Source organism: Poecile atricapillus, chromosome 22 (genome assembly GCF_030490865.1).
Source record: "Poecile atricapillus isolate bPoeAtr1 chromosome 22, bPoeAtr1.hap1, whole genome shotgun sequence".
In the NCBI taxonomy this organism is placed as follows: domain Eukaryota; kingdom Metazoa; phylum Chordata; class Aves; order Passeriformes; family Paridae; genus Poecile; species Poecile atricapillus.
In genome coordinates this window covers 3,882,313-3,897,978 of record NC_081270.1, presented here as the reverse complement: position 1 = coordinate 3,897,978, position 15,666 = coordinate 3,882,313, and the positions used below count along the sequence as shown (strand labels likewise).

Sequence of the window (15,666 nt, the reverse complement as noted above, 5' to 3'; positions counted from 1 at the left end):
AACCATTTGATGTTCAACCCCAGAGGGCAACACTGCCCATCACTTTCACCCAAGGGATAAAGATAAATAACAGTGTCTGTATAATACACAGCCAAGATGGTGACTAATGAAGCTTTTAATTAGAAGAACAAGAAATTGTCCTACCTGGTTGCCAACAGCAAGGCATTTCCTCCTAGTTCCTACCAGTTTTCCTGCCAGCTTTCTGATGAGCCACCTTCTCAACAAAAAGAATGTGGGGAAAAAAACCCCTAATAATTGTTCTCACTTCCAAAGCTCTCAACAACATTTCCCAGGGGAAGGAGCCAAACACACCCACCTGTTCCTACACAATTAATAATGGACGGGAACTGAAGCCCAGCACATTTTTTGTTGAAACCCAGGCATCCCTAATCTCTGAGGTGTTTTAACTCCATTTTTAGAGTCTATGCCTTTACGTATTTAGCAGAGGAGGCCACCAGCCTATTACTGCTGCATGGCCAGGCATGGCTGGGTCCCTGTCACTGCTCCTGTCCCACTGGAGTGTCCCATCCTTTGTAGATGTGGATGAGTGCTCTGCAAACAACGGTGGATGTGAACACACGTGCCAGAACCAGCCAGGGTCGTTCCAGTGTGGCTGTGACATTGGGCACAAGCTGGATGAAGACAGAAGGAGCTGCATTGGTAAGTGCCTCACCTGAGCTGCCTCAGCCCGGGCAGTGGGTCCCTCCTCTGCCTCCTGTCCCAGCCAGGAGCAGCTCCTTCGCCCTGCACCTCACCTCTTTCAAATCCTTCCCAGCACCTGAGCAGTGGCAGTGCCCCACCCCAGCCCTGGACATCTTTCCCAGACAGGACCAGTCCTGTTTCAGCCTCGTTCACAGCACTGTCCAAAGAAGTGTAGGGAGTTTTGGCACAGCTACACCTCCAATAGCTACACTGCCTGCAGTGATGGCTCCACGTTAAACACAGAGCCAGAGCCCTTTCCACAGTCACCAGCCTCTACAGCTTTTCCTTATAAGAAATAATGGATTGTTTATTTGTAGCACTACAGAGATCTTGAGGTCACCTATCTGCCCTGGGCCCACTCTAGGCTAAAAAGTCCCCTAACAAACAACCTGGGAAAGTTTTAGAGGTGTCAAAACAGGGTGGGATCAGTGCTGCAAACTGAGACCCACAGAGAATTCTGCTTTCCCTTTGCTGTTGCAGAGCTCCTGTCCCACTGTTCACCCCCCAGAGACCTTGTCTCCTTCCCCACTGTGATGCTGTCACCTCTGTCCCTGCTCCCCCAGCCACAGAGGACACGGTGGAGGCCCTGGATGGCCGGCGCCCCATCGTCCGCCCCATCCCTCACGTTGCCATCCTGCGAGATGAGTTCACCCAGCTCTTCAACGATGACTACGAGGAAGAAGAGGAAGAGATGGAAGCACGAGGGGAGCACACGCTGTCAGAGAAATTTGGTGAGCATTTTGCAGCAGCAGTCAGTGCCATACTTTGCTTGGAGCTCTTCAGGAATAATGGTGCAGGCTGGGTTTGTTTGTTTGGTGAACACACCGGGCCTGTTGAGTGTCTTTTCTGTGCTTATCTCTGCCACAGCCTCCACATGGGGCTTTCTCTGCCCAAACTCCCCAGGATGCTGCAGCAGCCTTGGGGAGGTTCTCACCTGTGGTGCCTCTCGTTGCAGTCTGCCTGGAGCACACGTTTGGCCCCGACTGCAGCCTGACCTGTGACGACTGCGAGAATGGAGCCACCTGCGGTGCCGAGGGCAGCGGCTGCCACTGCCCGCCCGGCTGGACCGGTGTGCTCTGCAACCAGAGTGAGTGGCAGCCCTGGCCTCTGCTCTGGGGCGTGCAGTGGATGCAGCCCTGCGAGGCTGTGGCCTGCCTGAGCCTCATCTCCCTCTCCCTCCCCAGCTTGCCCAGCCGGTACCTTCGGCGGCAACTGCAGCCAGAGCTGCCGGTGCCAGAACGGTGGCACCTGTGACCCTGCCACCGGCGCCTGTCGCTGCCCGCCCGGCGTGGCTGGAGAGCTCTGCCAGGACGGTGAGTCCGGTGTCCCCTCACCCTCCCTGCGATGCTGGGGGCCATCCCTGTCCTCCTCCTTCCTGGTGTCAATGTCTTAGCAGAGATTTGCCATCACTGGATAAATGGGTGTTCTGGCCATCGCTGATGCTGCTTTCAGATGTTCCAAATGTGCTTCTCTGAAGCCTGGAAGTGTTTGCTATGGGGTTCCTTACACTGGTCCTTTTGTAGCTGTTTGTTAGCCTCTTTCAGCTCTCTTGTTGAACCATCCCAGGGAGAGCAGCTCAAACACATTCCTGCTCCATCTGATTCCATCAGCCACTGGGTCTTTTGTGGAAAAATGTAATTTTAAAAAGCAAATGAAGTGGTAAATGGCACTCTTCCCCCATGAAACGGTGCTCCAGGTGTTCTGTCTTGTCTTTGCACTCAAAGACCTTTGCAGTCCCTGTTCACTGCTCATCCATGACTGGGGGCAGAGATCTCTATTTCGTGGGACATTCAGTGGCAGACACAGGAAAGACTGTCAAACCCACAATTTCAATGATTAATTTCCATGGAAACTGTGGAGGCATTTTCCACCCAAAGCATTGGAAAGCTGTGACTGCAATAGTTACCCAAAGTACCCAAAGGAGTGGTGGTGATGCTCATTTCTCTCCCAAAGGGTTAAAATTTGGAGGACATAATTTAAATACCAGAAAGAGGCAGACAATCAGATTCAGACAAAAGGACTTCAGTCACATGTTGGGAGCATATGGGAACTATTACTGAAGGAGGAGAGTGAAGCAGAATGCAAATGAACACAAGAGATACCTCGACCTTTTCTTTCTGTAGGAAGTAGGTGATTGAGTGGGACAGAGAGAAAACAGGAAGGTAAAATTAAAATAAGCAATACAGAATTGCTCCGTTGTCCCAGGGTGGCATTTCCTCTGCTCCTCTGTTCTTTGGGACAAGGCACGTGCTGCTGGGCAGCTGCTGACCTGAGCATTCTGCTGACACAGCCTGTCTGCCATGTGCTTCCAATATTGAGATCTTTAGCATAACAGAGAAAAAACAATAATTTTATTCACTTAATAGTGCAAATATCCCTGTGGCTTTTCAACAGGAGCAGCCTCATGGGTTTCTTCCTCACAGAGGATGGCCTTGACCTCTCGAAGCCCTGTGGGTGGGTTATTTCTCTCCCAACCAGCAGAGTTGCTAGTCACAGTGAGGGCAGAGCTGCTGGGTTCCCTGGAGCACCACGATGAGTGGCAGCAAGTGACACCCCGTGTGACACTACACAGCTGATTTGGAGCTGGTGCAGGGAATCTGATCGCTCTCCCCATGGCTGCATCACTTCCATCGGTGCATCCCTGGCCTCACACAGCTCTGGTTCCAGTGTGTTTCTCTCAATTTAAATGATCTGCTGAAACCGGCTCATGTTCCCAGGAAACCTCTCTCTGTTCCTAGGGTGCCCCAAGGGGTTTTTCGGGAAGCACTGCAGGAAAAAGTGCAACTGTGCCAACCGGGGTCATTGCCATCGGATTTACGGAGCCTGCCTGTGCGATCCCGGCTTGTACGGCCGCTTCTGCCACTTGGGTACGCTTGTCCCCATCCTCGCAGTTACCCTTGGGTTCCAGCCTCTCTGTGAAGGAGCTTTCTGCCCCTCACCCTGGGTGGCTGACCAGCTGTTCCCTGTCCCTGCAGCGTGCCCTAAGTGGGCGTTTGGGGCCGGCTGCTCGGAGGAGTGCCAGTGTCTGCAGCACAACTCGCGGGACTGCGACGCCAGGGACGGCTCCTGCCGCTGCAAACGCGGCTACCACGGCCAGCGCTGCGAGCACAGTGAGTGAGGCGCACGCTCACACACACCTTGCAGGTCATCAAACCCAACACCACCTCATCACCCTGACCACAGCACTAAGCACCACATCCAGGCTTTCCTTAAACATCTCCAGGGACCGTGACTCCACCACCTCCCTGGGCAGCCCATTCCAACACCTGACCACTCTTTGTGAAGAACTTCTTCCTAATGTCCAGCCTGAGCCTCCCCTGGGACAGCTACAGCCTGTGTCCTCTCCTTCTGTTGCTGCTCCCTGGGAGCAGAGCCCGATCCCCCCTGGCTGCCCCTCCTGTCAGGGAGCTGTGGGGAGTGATGGGGTCTCCTCTGAGCCTCCTCTTCTCCAGGATAAACACCCCCAGCTCCCTCAGCCGCTCCTCACAGGACTTGTGCTCCAGACCCCTCACCAGCCTTGCTGCCATTATCTGGGCACACTCCAGCCCCTCCATGTTCGTCCTAAATTGGGGGCCCAGAACTGGACACAGCACTCGAGGTGTGGCCTCAGCAGTGCTGAGCACAGGGGAAGAATCCCTGCCCTGCTCCTGCTGGCCACACTGTTCCTGATCCAGGCCAGGAGCCATTGGCTGTCTTGGCCACATGGACGCTGCTGGCTCATGCCCAGCCTGCTGTCCATCAGTGTCCCAGGTCCCTTTCTGCCTGGCTGCTGTCCAGCCACTCTGTCCCCAGCCTGTGGTGCTGCAGGGGCTGTTGTGGCCAAAGTGCAGGACCCAGCACTTGGTCTTGTTAAACCTCATATCCCTGGATTTGTCCCATCTATCCAGCCTGTCCAAGTCCCTCTGCAGAGCCCTCCCACCCTTCAGCAGATCCATATTCGCACCCACCTTGGTGCCATCTGGTGTCATTCTGTTCCCATGAAGCACCCTCAGAGCTTTCTCCTCCCATGACCTCTTTTCTCCATTAATTTTCTCGGGGGAAAGCTCTGCTTGCTTTCCAGCCTCCCAGATGTCTCACCTCTTGCTCACTCAGGAGCACACCGTGCGAGAAATTTCAGAGCTTCTTTCTCTCTAATTATGGTTGTTCACAGGCTGTGACCCTGGATATTACGGGGATGGCTGCAAGAAGAGGTGTAGCTGCCCTCCAGGCGTGCCCTGTGACCCTGTCACTGGGGAGTGTCACAAAGAGTGTCCCCCTGGCTACCACGGCGAGCACTGTGACCAAGGTAAGGCAGTGCAGCTCTGTGTGTGCTGGAAACTCACCAGTCCTCACAGTTTTGCTTTACAAAATGACACAAAAGCACTTCCAGAATCCCCTGAGAACCCCAGCCCACTGCAGATGATCTCATGTGTGGCCAGTAGAGACCTCAGGGGACACAGGAGCTGCCATCCACAGGTCTCTGAGACACTGCTGCCTCTTTAAAGTGGGAGAGAGAATTCCTTGTATAAAACGAGCCTGATTCAGAAAAGGAGAATAAGGTCTCACTTCACCCTTCCACTGGACATCTCTGTTAGTAGATGGAGGTGATTGGGGTCTAATTATCTTTCCCTGGCCTTGATGTCTTCTCCCTTCCAGGCAATCCCTGCCTAGCACAACAGTATCATATTTTCTACTCTGTTCTCCATTCCTTATTGAAACTCTGCTTCATCTGCAAGTGAAAATGAGTATTTTACATTTAATTTACATTAGGATTCAAACTTCTGCCTCTGTATGAACCTCCTAGAGCAGTTTTGTGCTCTTCCCATGAAGGGCCAGTTGATGGGATGGTGATTGAACTGCCCAGCTCTGTGAATGTCTAACTGTGTCCAATACTCAGGCTCTGAGGGTGCAGATTTCAAGATCCTGGGGTGGTTTGTGTGCCAGAGAATTTAACTTTGGGCAGACAAAGGTGCTTTGAGAGAACCTAAAGGCAGTGAGTCATTGGCATGAGGTGATGATTACAAAATATGAACACAGTGCTTGGAAAAGAGTAAGTTCTGCCAACCACAGAGCTGAATGGTGACTGAAAAATCAACCCACTCCTGCTCTTGTGAGGCTGGGGCCTCCTGAACCCACTTCAGCTGGTTGGGTCCTGCAGAAAATGCAAAAGGTTGGACACTTGAAGACAGATTGCAGCAGCAGAAGACACTACATGGAGAGGTTGGAAGTGGCCAGCATCTGGATTTGGACTGGAGCATCCAGGGAGTTTCTGCACTAACTGATGTTTATCCAAGAACTGCCTCACCCCAGCCCAGAAGTTGAAACCATCAGCCTCATTGATCTGCCAGCACAGGGTCATGGTGCAGAGCCCCATCTCTGACAGGGCTTGGTCTGAACAAGAGCTGCAGAAAGCAGCAAAAATCCCAATGCGAGCGCTGCCATAGTGCTGGCAGGAGAGATGAGAGCAGCTCCTGCAGGGCTGTGCTCCCTGGCAGGGTCTGCCAGCCCTGAGCCCCCATGCTGGGATGCTGTGGCCCCTGGAGCCCCTGGAGCCTTGTCAGGCTGGGTGCTCCCGCTCGGGTTATTTTTAAAAAGGGTAAGAAAGGAGCTGAAGGCTGTAGGGGGGAGTCACAGGAAATAACACAAATATTTGTATAGAAATAGTAGGCTCTTGGCTGTTGTTTGGATCTGGAAATTATTAAAGGGTGAAGACAAACATCTGCCATCAATTAGCAAAGAGGAGGAATAACAAAAACTCCACTGTGTCACTGGAAATCGAGGCGCTGCATTTCCTCTGCGGTTTGTCAGTGCTGGTGTGTTCGCCTCTGCTGAAGCTTTACAGAACCTTGGCTTTGGTGAGCATGGAGCTCTTGTGGGGGACTCAGAGAGGATTTAAGGATCTTTGGTCTGGGGCCCCCAGTTTGCATGTCACCAGCTGGTTGCTAAATTGTGGCAGTGGATACAAAGATCAAACTGAACTGGGATCAGCAGAGCCATGCTGGCATCCAGAGCAGGGAAGGAAAAGCATTTACCCCTCCTGTGGAGGAGGATTGCCTTTTTCCTGCTTTCCATCTGTGTCCTACTGCAAACCTGGCTGCTTCTTAAAATCCTGTGCTCAGATCCTGGAGGCATTCAGGCAGGGAGGTAAAAGCCCTCACAGTATCTTGGAAAAGCCAAGGGCTGGTTTGGTGTGGGGCTGTGACCCCGGTGTTCTGCACCCCAGCCCAGAGACAGCAGGGTGGCTTGGGCAGAGTCCTTGTCCAAAGACTGGAGACCAGTTTGGCCTCAGCTTTTGGGATGTGAGTGGTCACTCCTGCATGAAGAAATACTTGAAAGGACACACAAGAAGAGAGAAGTGTCAGGCAGACAGAGTAAGGCAATGCTGGGGATGGCCAGTGTGGCTCACGGAGTGGTCACACCCAGGCTCACAGAATCATTAATGTTGGAAAAGACCTTCAAGACGACCAAGTCCAACCTTTGGGCAAACACCACCAAGCCCACTAAACCATGAGCACAGGTGAGAACCTCTCACAGCTGGGCTATTCCCCACACACCCAGAGGCTCCTTTAGCCTGCAGGGCAAGCTTGGGAAAATGCTCTTGGGCAGCTTGGGGGGGGAAGTTCTGACCTGGCTCTTCTTCCACAGAGTGCCCTGAGGGGACATTTGGGCCAGGCTGTCGGCATCCCTGTGCCTGTGGAAAAGCATCCTGTGACAGGAGCACAGGGCAGTGCCACTGCCCACCTGGCCGGACAGGACATGACTGTGCCCAAGGTGAGCAGGGGCAGCAGAGCAAGCACTCAAGGATTCTGTTGTAGAGGGAGGGATTTAGGTGTAGACCTATTACTTTTCTTTTACTAAAATTCATTTTATAAACACCCAGTGCAGTTAGAATCATCTTAGTGGGAAATTAGAAAAAGTTGCAGCTTTTGATGGTGAGTCTTAAACAACATGATGAAAAAAGTGAAGATGTTTTTGGTTGTCACAGTCCTCAATGTAGGAGAGGAACCTTCCTTTATTGATGCATGTTTTTAATTGCCTTCACCAGATTACTCTTTAACTGCTAGAAAACTAGAGAGTCTAAAATTGAAAGCTTTTGCATGATTCTGCAGTATTGCAGCAGCTGGAAGGTATTAGTCACATAGAGATGTCCTACTCCTAAGAGTTTAGCTGAGCAACGAAACTATGTGTGCACAGTGCTCACCATACATTTCAAGCTGCCTTTTTTTCCAGGCCCTGGAGCAGCTTAGGACCAGTTGGAAAAGGATTCTTTCCCTGGTTTTAACAGTTTTAGCCTTTTGCTCCTTCTCTACAACTCCCAGGGGGTTCTGGAGCAGTGACTGATGTGCTGTCCATGGTGTGACGGCAGCTGTGGAGTCCCTGTGCCAGCAGCAGCATTTCCCACTCAGGAGACCTTGGAGCTCCCCACCAGTGGATGCAAATCCAAAATTGGCATGAAAATCCTGGAGTGAGCTCAGAATAGCACTTAGAGAGGGCTTGCACACTGCCTGTGGAACAGGCACGGCCGTGCTGTGCTCTCTGGCAGCCACATGCTGTGAACAAAAGTCCACGTCTTGCATGAGCACAGCAGTGAGGGCCAGAGGGAACCCCAAAGGTCAGACATTTCCCTCTGCCACCTCGGCTCTGATCCCGCTGCCCTGTGTTCTCTGTCTGCTCACTCTCCAGCTTGCCCTGAGGGTCTCTGGGGACTGGGCTGCCAGGAGATCTGCCCTGACTGCGCCAACAATGCCAGCTGTGACCCTGCCACTGGAGCCTGTCTGTGCCAGCCTGGCTACACTGGCCAGCGCTGCCAGGATGGTGAGTGCAGGCTGGGGTGGGTCCCTCAGCTGGGATGTCCATTTCCAGCTGGAATGGGGCTATTTCAGCTGAGCTGTAGCATCTGCTGCAGCAAGTGGAGCATCCAGTGACTGACCAGGCACTGCCACGTGCAGCAGGGCAGGCTGAGAACTGTGCACATCTCTGTTTCTTCATTCGTTGGAATGCAGACTGGGCACTTCAAAGTCTCTCTAGCCCCATTTCCACTGGGGTAACTTCTGCAGCAGGAGAAAGGGAGGCAAAATGCTGAGCCCTTCGTCCCATTCAGCACCTGCACTCGGGGTGTCAGAGCTGTGTCAGTGCTCACAGCTCTGCTGAAGCACTGTGGTACCCAGTGGCTTCTCTGAGGGCCAGGGTTCCACCAGCCACCTGCATTCCCTCCCTGTTTCCCTTGGCAGTGTGTCCACCCGGCTGGTTCGGCCCTGCCTGCCAGCTGAGCTGCAGCTGTGGGAACGAGGGGCATTGCCATCCAGTGACGGGGACGTGCAGCTGCCCGCCCGGCTGGACGGGGCACCACTGCCAGCGAGGTACGGCTCCTGTGCTCCTGGGCCACTCTGACCTGTGCCAAGCTATGCTGCCATTGCTCCATTCTCATCTTCATGCTGTGCCTCTGCCAGGGAAATCACTCAGAAATCCCTTTGGTTCCTTCACTCTGTCTGTCCGGTGCTGGCAGTGTCACTGGCCTCTCTGCAGCCATGTTTGTCCCTGTGCCCAAGGGATGTTGTGCCCAGTGGAAAAGGCAGCACTGTGCCCATGCTGTGCTCTCAGGTACACACCAGTGATGGGCTCCTCCTGTGCTTTTCCAGCCTGTGACCTGGGGCACTGGGGCCCCGACTGTGCCCACACCTGCAACTGCAGCAACAGCGACGGCAGCTGCAGCGCCGAGACCGGGCAGTGCCTGTGTGAGGCCGGGTACACGGGCCCCCGCTGCGAGCAGAGTGAGTGCTGCCCTGCCCTGCCCTGCCCTGCCCTGCCCTGCCCTGCCCTGCCCTGCACTGCCCTGCACTGCCCTGCCCTGCCCTGCCCTGCCCGCCTTCACACCCAGCCACGGCCTCAGGTGTTCCAGGGAAAGGCATTGCTCCAGCCCAGTCCCCTGCCTTGGCTGTGATGCTGATGCTGTGCCCAGGGTGGCTGGGTGATGTGGGTTCACACCTGTTAGTGGCAGGTTAGAACCAACCAGTTGTTATAAAAAAAACAGCTGCCAGACATTTTTATTCCATTCAGAATCCAAGCCCCTGCCTTAGGGTAGCTTCTGCGGAACCCAGGAAAGGACAGACTCCTCAGTCTCATCTCTTTCAGAGTGCCCAGAAGGGTGGTTTGGGCTGAGCTGTCGGCACCAGTGTCAGTGTGACAATGGAGCCACCTGTGACCATGTCAGTGGGGCCTGTACCTGCAGCCCAGGCTGGAGAGGAACCTTCTGTGAGCACGGTGAGTACCTGGCCCTGGGGACCAGGGCTCCATCCCAGAGGGTTTGTGTTCCTGTGTGAATTTGTTATCCCGTTACAGCAAAGAGAATTCCTCAGGATGGTCATGGGGGGGAACAACAAGTCTGCAAACTGCTGCCTCTGGAGGGAAAAGGTCTAGGGGGAAAAAAAAAAGGCTATGAAAATGTAAATAATGGGTGACCCAGTGGTTGCACAGCTGCCGTGGTCACCCAAGTGTGCACATGTTGCACACAGGGTCTTGGAGAAGCCTCTTGGAGGGGTCCCTGGATGCAGGGATCCAGCTCCCCCAGCAGCCTCTCTGTGGTCAGAAACCTCAAGCTGTCACTCTCTGATCCACCACTGCCCTCTCCTGCACCTGGAACGTCCATACTGGGCTCACATCCAATATCTGCTGCCTTTAGCAGTGGCTGTCACACTGGTGCAGCCTCACACCGGCCACAAAGGCCACCAAGGGGCAGGCACCTTTTCACACTGGGAGGTCCCCAGCTCTGCATTTTGTGTGGATTTCTCCTTTGTTTTCCACAGCCTGCCCTGATGGATTTTATGGACTGGAGTGTCGACAGGCCTGTGACTGCCTGAATGGTGCTCACTGTGACCCTGTGACAGGACAGTGCCAGTGTCCCCCGGGCTGGACCGGCCCTCGCTGTGCCCAGGGTAGGTGCCGGTGCCCAGGGTAGGCGTCTGTGGGAGGTGCCCACCCTGCCCTTCATGGGCACTCTAGAGCCAGGGCTGTCTCTGCTGCCAGGTCATAAGAAATGGAGGTCTGAGTTGTCCATTCCCCATTCACCATTTTCTCGGTGTGGAATGTAATTTGGGTTCAGACTGGGGGGCTCTGCCTGAGCAGGTTGTGGTTGGATGCAATGAGGGCTTGGGCATCCAGTAAAACTGCTTCCAGATAGATAAAGGATGTAACACTGATGGTAGCAGTGTCTGTGTTCAGATGTCAGGCCTCTAGGACACATTATTTCCCTGCAACACTACAAAACCCCTCACAGAGCAGCCAACCCCCACTGACAGATCCTCTCCCAGCCCTTGGGAGGGTTGGTAGGAGCCTGTCTGCTGTAATTCCCACCCATTGCCCACCATTGCTGCCTGCTCTGCTCCCCTGCAGCATGCCAGGAGAACAGGTACGGCCAGAACTGCAGCCAGACCTGCCACTGCTTCAACAATGCCACCTGCAGCCACGTCAGCGGCCGCTGCCTCTGCTCAGAGGGGTGGACTGGACCCTTGTGCCAGCAAGGTAACACTTCCCAGCCCAGCCTGCTTCCCCTGCCAGCACAGGAAGGAATGCCATTCCTCGGGGTGGGTGGAGTGCTGCTGCCTCTTATCTGAGCAGGTGAAATACCAAAAGTTGTTTTGTGGGCAGCTGAGAAGCCTTAGGGGTGTCATTGGCTCCTCTTGCATCAAAATCAGTGTTGCTCTGTATCAGACCATCCACCCATGGCTCTGGCAGCGTGTCACGAGCCTCCAGAGCTGTGTCCTGACTGAGATGTTTGTCCTGTTTCTCCCTCAGCCTGCCCAGAGGGTTTTTACGGGAAGAACTGCCAGCAGCGCTGCCTCTGCCAGAACGGCGGCACCTGTGACCTGGCCACGGGGGCCTGTGCTTGCCCTGCAGGCTGGACAGGGCTGGCCTGCGAGCTGGGTGAGGAAGCAGCCAGGGAAACGGCTCAGGGGCAAACAGATCCTGGCTTGCAATGGTTTTCCTGTGGAGGTTGGAGGTGGCGTGGAAGGGGTTGGGGTGCAAGGTCCTTCCTGTGCGTGTGTGGGGCGGTGGGAGCTGGGAGGGTGGGTGCCAGGACAGCAACTCACCCTGTGCCCCTGCCAGCCTGTGCCCAGGGGCAGCATGGCCTGGACTGCCAGCAGCGCTGTGAGTGCCAGCACGGGGGGCTGTGCGAGCGCCAGACCGGGCACTGCCTCTGCCAGCCCGGCTGGACCGGCCACAAGTGCGAGAGACGTAAGTGCTGCATGTGGGGGCGGCTCTGGGCATTGATGGCTCTGGCAGCAGCAGCTGCTGCACAGGGAGGGTCTGAGGGCTTAAGGAATGACAAAATTCAAATTTCAGCAAGCAGGGAGCTGTAAGTGCCATGGTTTTGGCTGTGCCCCAGTTCTGCCCGCTGCTGCACTTTCTCCTTCCATTGAATCACAGAGGAGTTTGGGGGGGAAGGGACCTTACAGATCATCCAGTTCCAGCCCCACCTGGTTCCTGTCGTCTGAGGGCTGTGCTGGTGCACATCCAGAGCAGCCTGTGGCAGTGCTGGTGGGAGGGAGGTGGGACTCCCAAAGGCACAGACCCCCAGGCATCAGTGCAAAACCACAGGCTCCAAGCAGGGATGAAGGCAGGGCAGCAGCCCTGCATGGTGAAACCAAAATGCCAAGGGAGGACCTTCCACTGCCACGATTATTTTAAGGGTAACAGTGGATCATCCCTTTTCCAGTCTTCCTTCTCTGTCCTTGCATCACACTGACCCTCAGGGCTGTCCCAAGCCCCATGGTATCTGTCCCTTGGTAACTCCACGTCTGCTGTATCCTTAGATGTGATGCTCACCCTGGCGATCTCCTTCCCATGAGGAAGGGTTTGAAATGGCTCTTGGCCTTCAGAGCAGTGACAGGGATCTCATCACCTCTCAGCACACCAAGCAGAGATCCACAAGCTTCTTCCCTTCTGGGGTCATGACTCCTCCGCTTGGCACATCCTTCAATCAGGGTGTTAAGTCCAGTGGCAGCACTTGCCAGCTGACTTCTGGCACAGGGGAGGTGCCATCAGAGCCTCAGCTGCCACCAGCCACTCTCAGGTTTCCTGCTGGGAATGTTTTTCCCTCCAGGAGGCTGTAAACAGCTCTGCTGGCAGCTGAAGCTTGGCCACACAAATCACCTCACTGGATCCTGCCACATCCTGAGGGACAGTGTCCCCTCCCAGCATTGTCCCATGCTCCCAGAACCCCCCACAGCCTCAGCAGCACCCAGCACCAGGCAGTCTTAAGCACTTCTATAATTTCTTACAATATAAATTAATGAAGAAACCCATCCAGAAGGTAGACATTATGTTGTTTCTTTAAAAAAGAACCAAGCTAGGATCCTGTCAGGTCCCAATGCCTGTATTTCAAGCTGCCTGTGTGCACAAGAGACAAAAAAACAAAGGAAAAAACCCCAAAAAGTCACTTTTTTTGTGCAAGTTGTCCTTTCTGCTGTGTTTTCGTCCCTGAAGCTTGTCCGGAGGGGCGGTTTGGGGCACTCTGTGAGGAGCTCTGTGACTGTGGGGACAACGTCTCGTGCCACCACATCACTGGTGCTTGTGACTGCCCCCGTGGCTGGAGGGGCCAGCGCTGCGAGAAAGGTGAGGAACCCCTGGGTAAGGGAAACTCAGGGAAACATTGGATGTTCCAGAGTCTGGGAAGAGGAAAACTTAATTTTTAATGAGAATTACAAGTAGTGGCAAAGTATTTTGAGGCTGTGACACAAGATGCTTCTGGGCTGGCTCGGCACTGGGGCAGGAGCCCCTTGGGTTCTGATGCCTTCCAGGCACTAGCAACAACTTAAAATCCAGGCAGGAGTCTCACATGCCACTGTTTGTTTTCCCACAGCCTGCCTGCCAGGTTTCTTTGGGAAGAACTGTGCCAGTCGCTGTGCCTGTCCCCTGGGAGTGCCCTGCCACCATGTCACCGGCCAGTGCGGCTGCCCGCCAGGACTGACTGGCTCTGGATGTGAAAAACGTATGGAGACGGGAATGATCCATGAAAGATACAGCTCTGCTGACAGGCTCTGGGAACGTGATGGGTCAAGCAATTCCTACAGAAAATAGAAGGGGGGAAAAAAAATATAAACAAGGAAAAACAGCCCAAGAGCAGAACTGTGCCAAGGAGCAACTCCCACTCTGGCAGCTGGGTGCATGCCTGCGGAATGTTAGCGGGGCAGAGGGAGCCAAGTGGGAAATCAGAGCTGGGTATTTATCCAGAGGATTAGCAATAAATCACTATTAAAATGAGCTCCTGTGGGTATGAGCAAGTCTGGAAGAGACAGAGGTGTGTGAGAACATTCCTTATGGAGAGGACAGTGCTGGGTTTGCCATCTCTGCGTGTGGAGCTTGCAGAAATGTGAGGGCAGGTAGGGCTGGCACAGGAAAAGCATTCAATGCCTTTATGTACTTGCCTTTCTTTTCAATCCAATTATTTCCTGGATTGAAGGAACCTTTTGCACGAGAGTCTCTTTGCTTTTTGGGTGGTGGAGAATTTTACTGCCATAAAAGGCTCTCTAAATCCTGGCTTAAAATAAAATATTAAAAAAGAAAGCCTTGCAGAGAGGGGTGGGATGGCTCCTGAGCCACCTTGGTGCCCTGTCTCCTCACAGCCTGCCTGCCAGGGACCTTCGGGGAGGGCTGTGCTCAGATCTGCCAGTGTTCCGGAGCCACCCAGGAATGTCACCCTGTCACCGGGGCCTGTGTCTGCCCCCCTGGCTTCCACGGCCCTGCCTGCCAGCTGGGTGAGTCCTGCTCTGGTGCCACTGTGTCCCCTTTGCAGGCTGTCCCATCTTGGGGTCCTGGTGCCATGAGGGATGTGTGTGTGTTGAATTCTGGGTGCTGTGGGGCTGCTCTGTGTGACAGAATGGATCAGAACCCCACTGATGGTGGCAGCTTGGCACATACTGCTCCTACCAGAGCTCTCTGCCTCCTCCCGAGTGAAACATCCATGCAAATCCACCTGATGGGTTTTCCCAGGATGTCTGGACCTTGTTCTCATATTTTTAGACACTGAGGCTGCTGTTTGTTGTCCCCTCAGAGTGCTCCCCGGGGTGGTACGGCCGTGACTGCGTGAGGCCGTGCCAGTGCAAGAACGGGGGCCGCTGTGACACTGCCACGGGGATGTGCCACTGCCCACCGGGCTTCATCGGTGCTGACTGCAGCATTGGTGAGCACTGCCTCAGCCACAGGGGCTGGGAAAGCAGGGGAGCCTCCTCAGGGGCATGTGAGGGGTGGGAGATGCAGACCCGGCCCACAGAAAGGCTGCTGACCCTGTGGTCGATAAGCAGCAGACCAAGGACTGACTCCTGAGGAGAGCTCCTTGTGTCCTTTGTCCACCTGGCCTGGCAGCAGTGTCCTCCTGCTGTGTCCCAGGGAATGAGCCTGCAGATGACCGTGTTTGCTGTCTGCCTTAGCCACGGAAACGTTTTTCTGCTCTGTTTATTTTATTATAAAGCGATTTCTCCTGTCACCGTGCCCTCGCTGTGTTGCTGTACAGCCACGGCTGGGCAGGGCTTGGAGCAACCTGGCTTAGCTGGAGGTGTCCCTGCCCACGGCAGAGGGATTGGAAACAGATAACCTTTAAGGTTTCTTCCAACCCAAACCATTCTGTGATTCTGTGGCACAGCAGGGCAGGGCTGGAGGCTCTTTCTGCCTCCCATCGCTCAGCTCCAGTGCTGTGCAAAACTTTCCCTCTCCCACCTCCCACCTCCCCAGCCCTGCTTTGGCCTGACCGAGGTTTTCCTCCCTCCAGGATGCCCCGCTGGCCGCTACGGCCAGGACTGTGCAGGGCTGTGCCCCTGTGGGGCCGGTGCTCCCTGTCACCCTGTCACCGGAGACTGTGTGTGCCCTCCCGGCAGAGCCGGCCCCACCTGTGAGCAAGGCAAGTGTGGGCCGTGCATCAGGACCGTGGGGCAGCACGCTGGGAAAGGTGCTGGAGCTGATTTCCCTGCTCTCAGCTCGCGGTCGCTGTGC

The 15,666-nt window shown here is 54.6% G+C and overlaps 1 protein-coding gene across 2 annotated transcripts in view; it reads left to right on the top strand.

The window, feature by feature from the left end:
- MEGF6 (multiple EGF like domains 6) overlaps positions 1-15,666 on the top strand; it is a 77,219-nt gene that overhangs the window by 58,137 nt on the left and 3,416 nt on the right. For both annotated transcript variants that reach the window (XM_058855414.1, XM_058855415.1), the window contains 21 exons: positions 538-660; positions 1,266-1,433; positions 1,658-1,789; positions 1,887-2,015; positions 3,441-3,569; positions 3,678-3,812; positions 4,853-4,987; positions 7,327-7,452; positions 8,365-8,496; positions 8,913-9,041; positions 9,321-9,452; positions 9,814-9,942; positions 10,485-10,613; positions 11,071-11,199; positions 11,473-11,601; positions 11,785-11,913; positions 13,165-13,293; positions 13,541-13,669; positions 14,304-14,435; positions 14,732-14,860; positions 15,446-15,574. In XM_058855414.1, the coding sequence (XP_058711397.1) occupies positions 538-660; positions 1,266-1,433; positions 1,658-1,789; positions 1,887-2,015; positions 3,441-3,569; positions 3,678-3,812; positions 4,853-4,987; positions 7,327-7,452; positions 8,365-8,496; positions 8,913-9,041; positions 9,321-9,452; positions 9,814-9,942; positions 10,485-10,613; positions 11,071-11,199; positions 11,473-11,601; positions 11,785-11,913; positions 13,165-13,293; positions 13,541-13,669; positions 14,304-14,435; positions 14,732-14,860; positions 15,446-15,574 (2,763 nt within the window). The remainder of the gene's footprint in view (positions 1-537; positions 661-1,265; positions 1,434-1,657; positions 1,790-1,886; positions 2,016-3,440; positions 3,570-3,677; positions 3,813-4,852; positions 4,988-7,326; positions 7,453-8,364; positions 8,497-8,912; positions 9,042-9,320; positions 9,453-9,813; positions 9,943-10,484; positions 10,614-11,070; positions 11,200-11,472; positions 11,602-11,784; positions 11,914-13,164; positions 13,294-13,540; positions 13,670-14,303; positions 14,436-14,731; positions 14,861-15,445; positions 15,575-15,666) is intronic.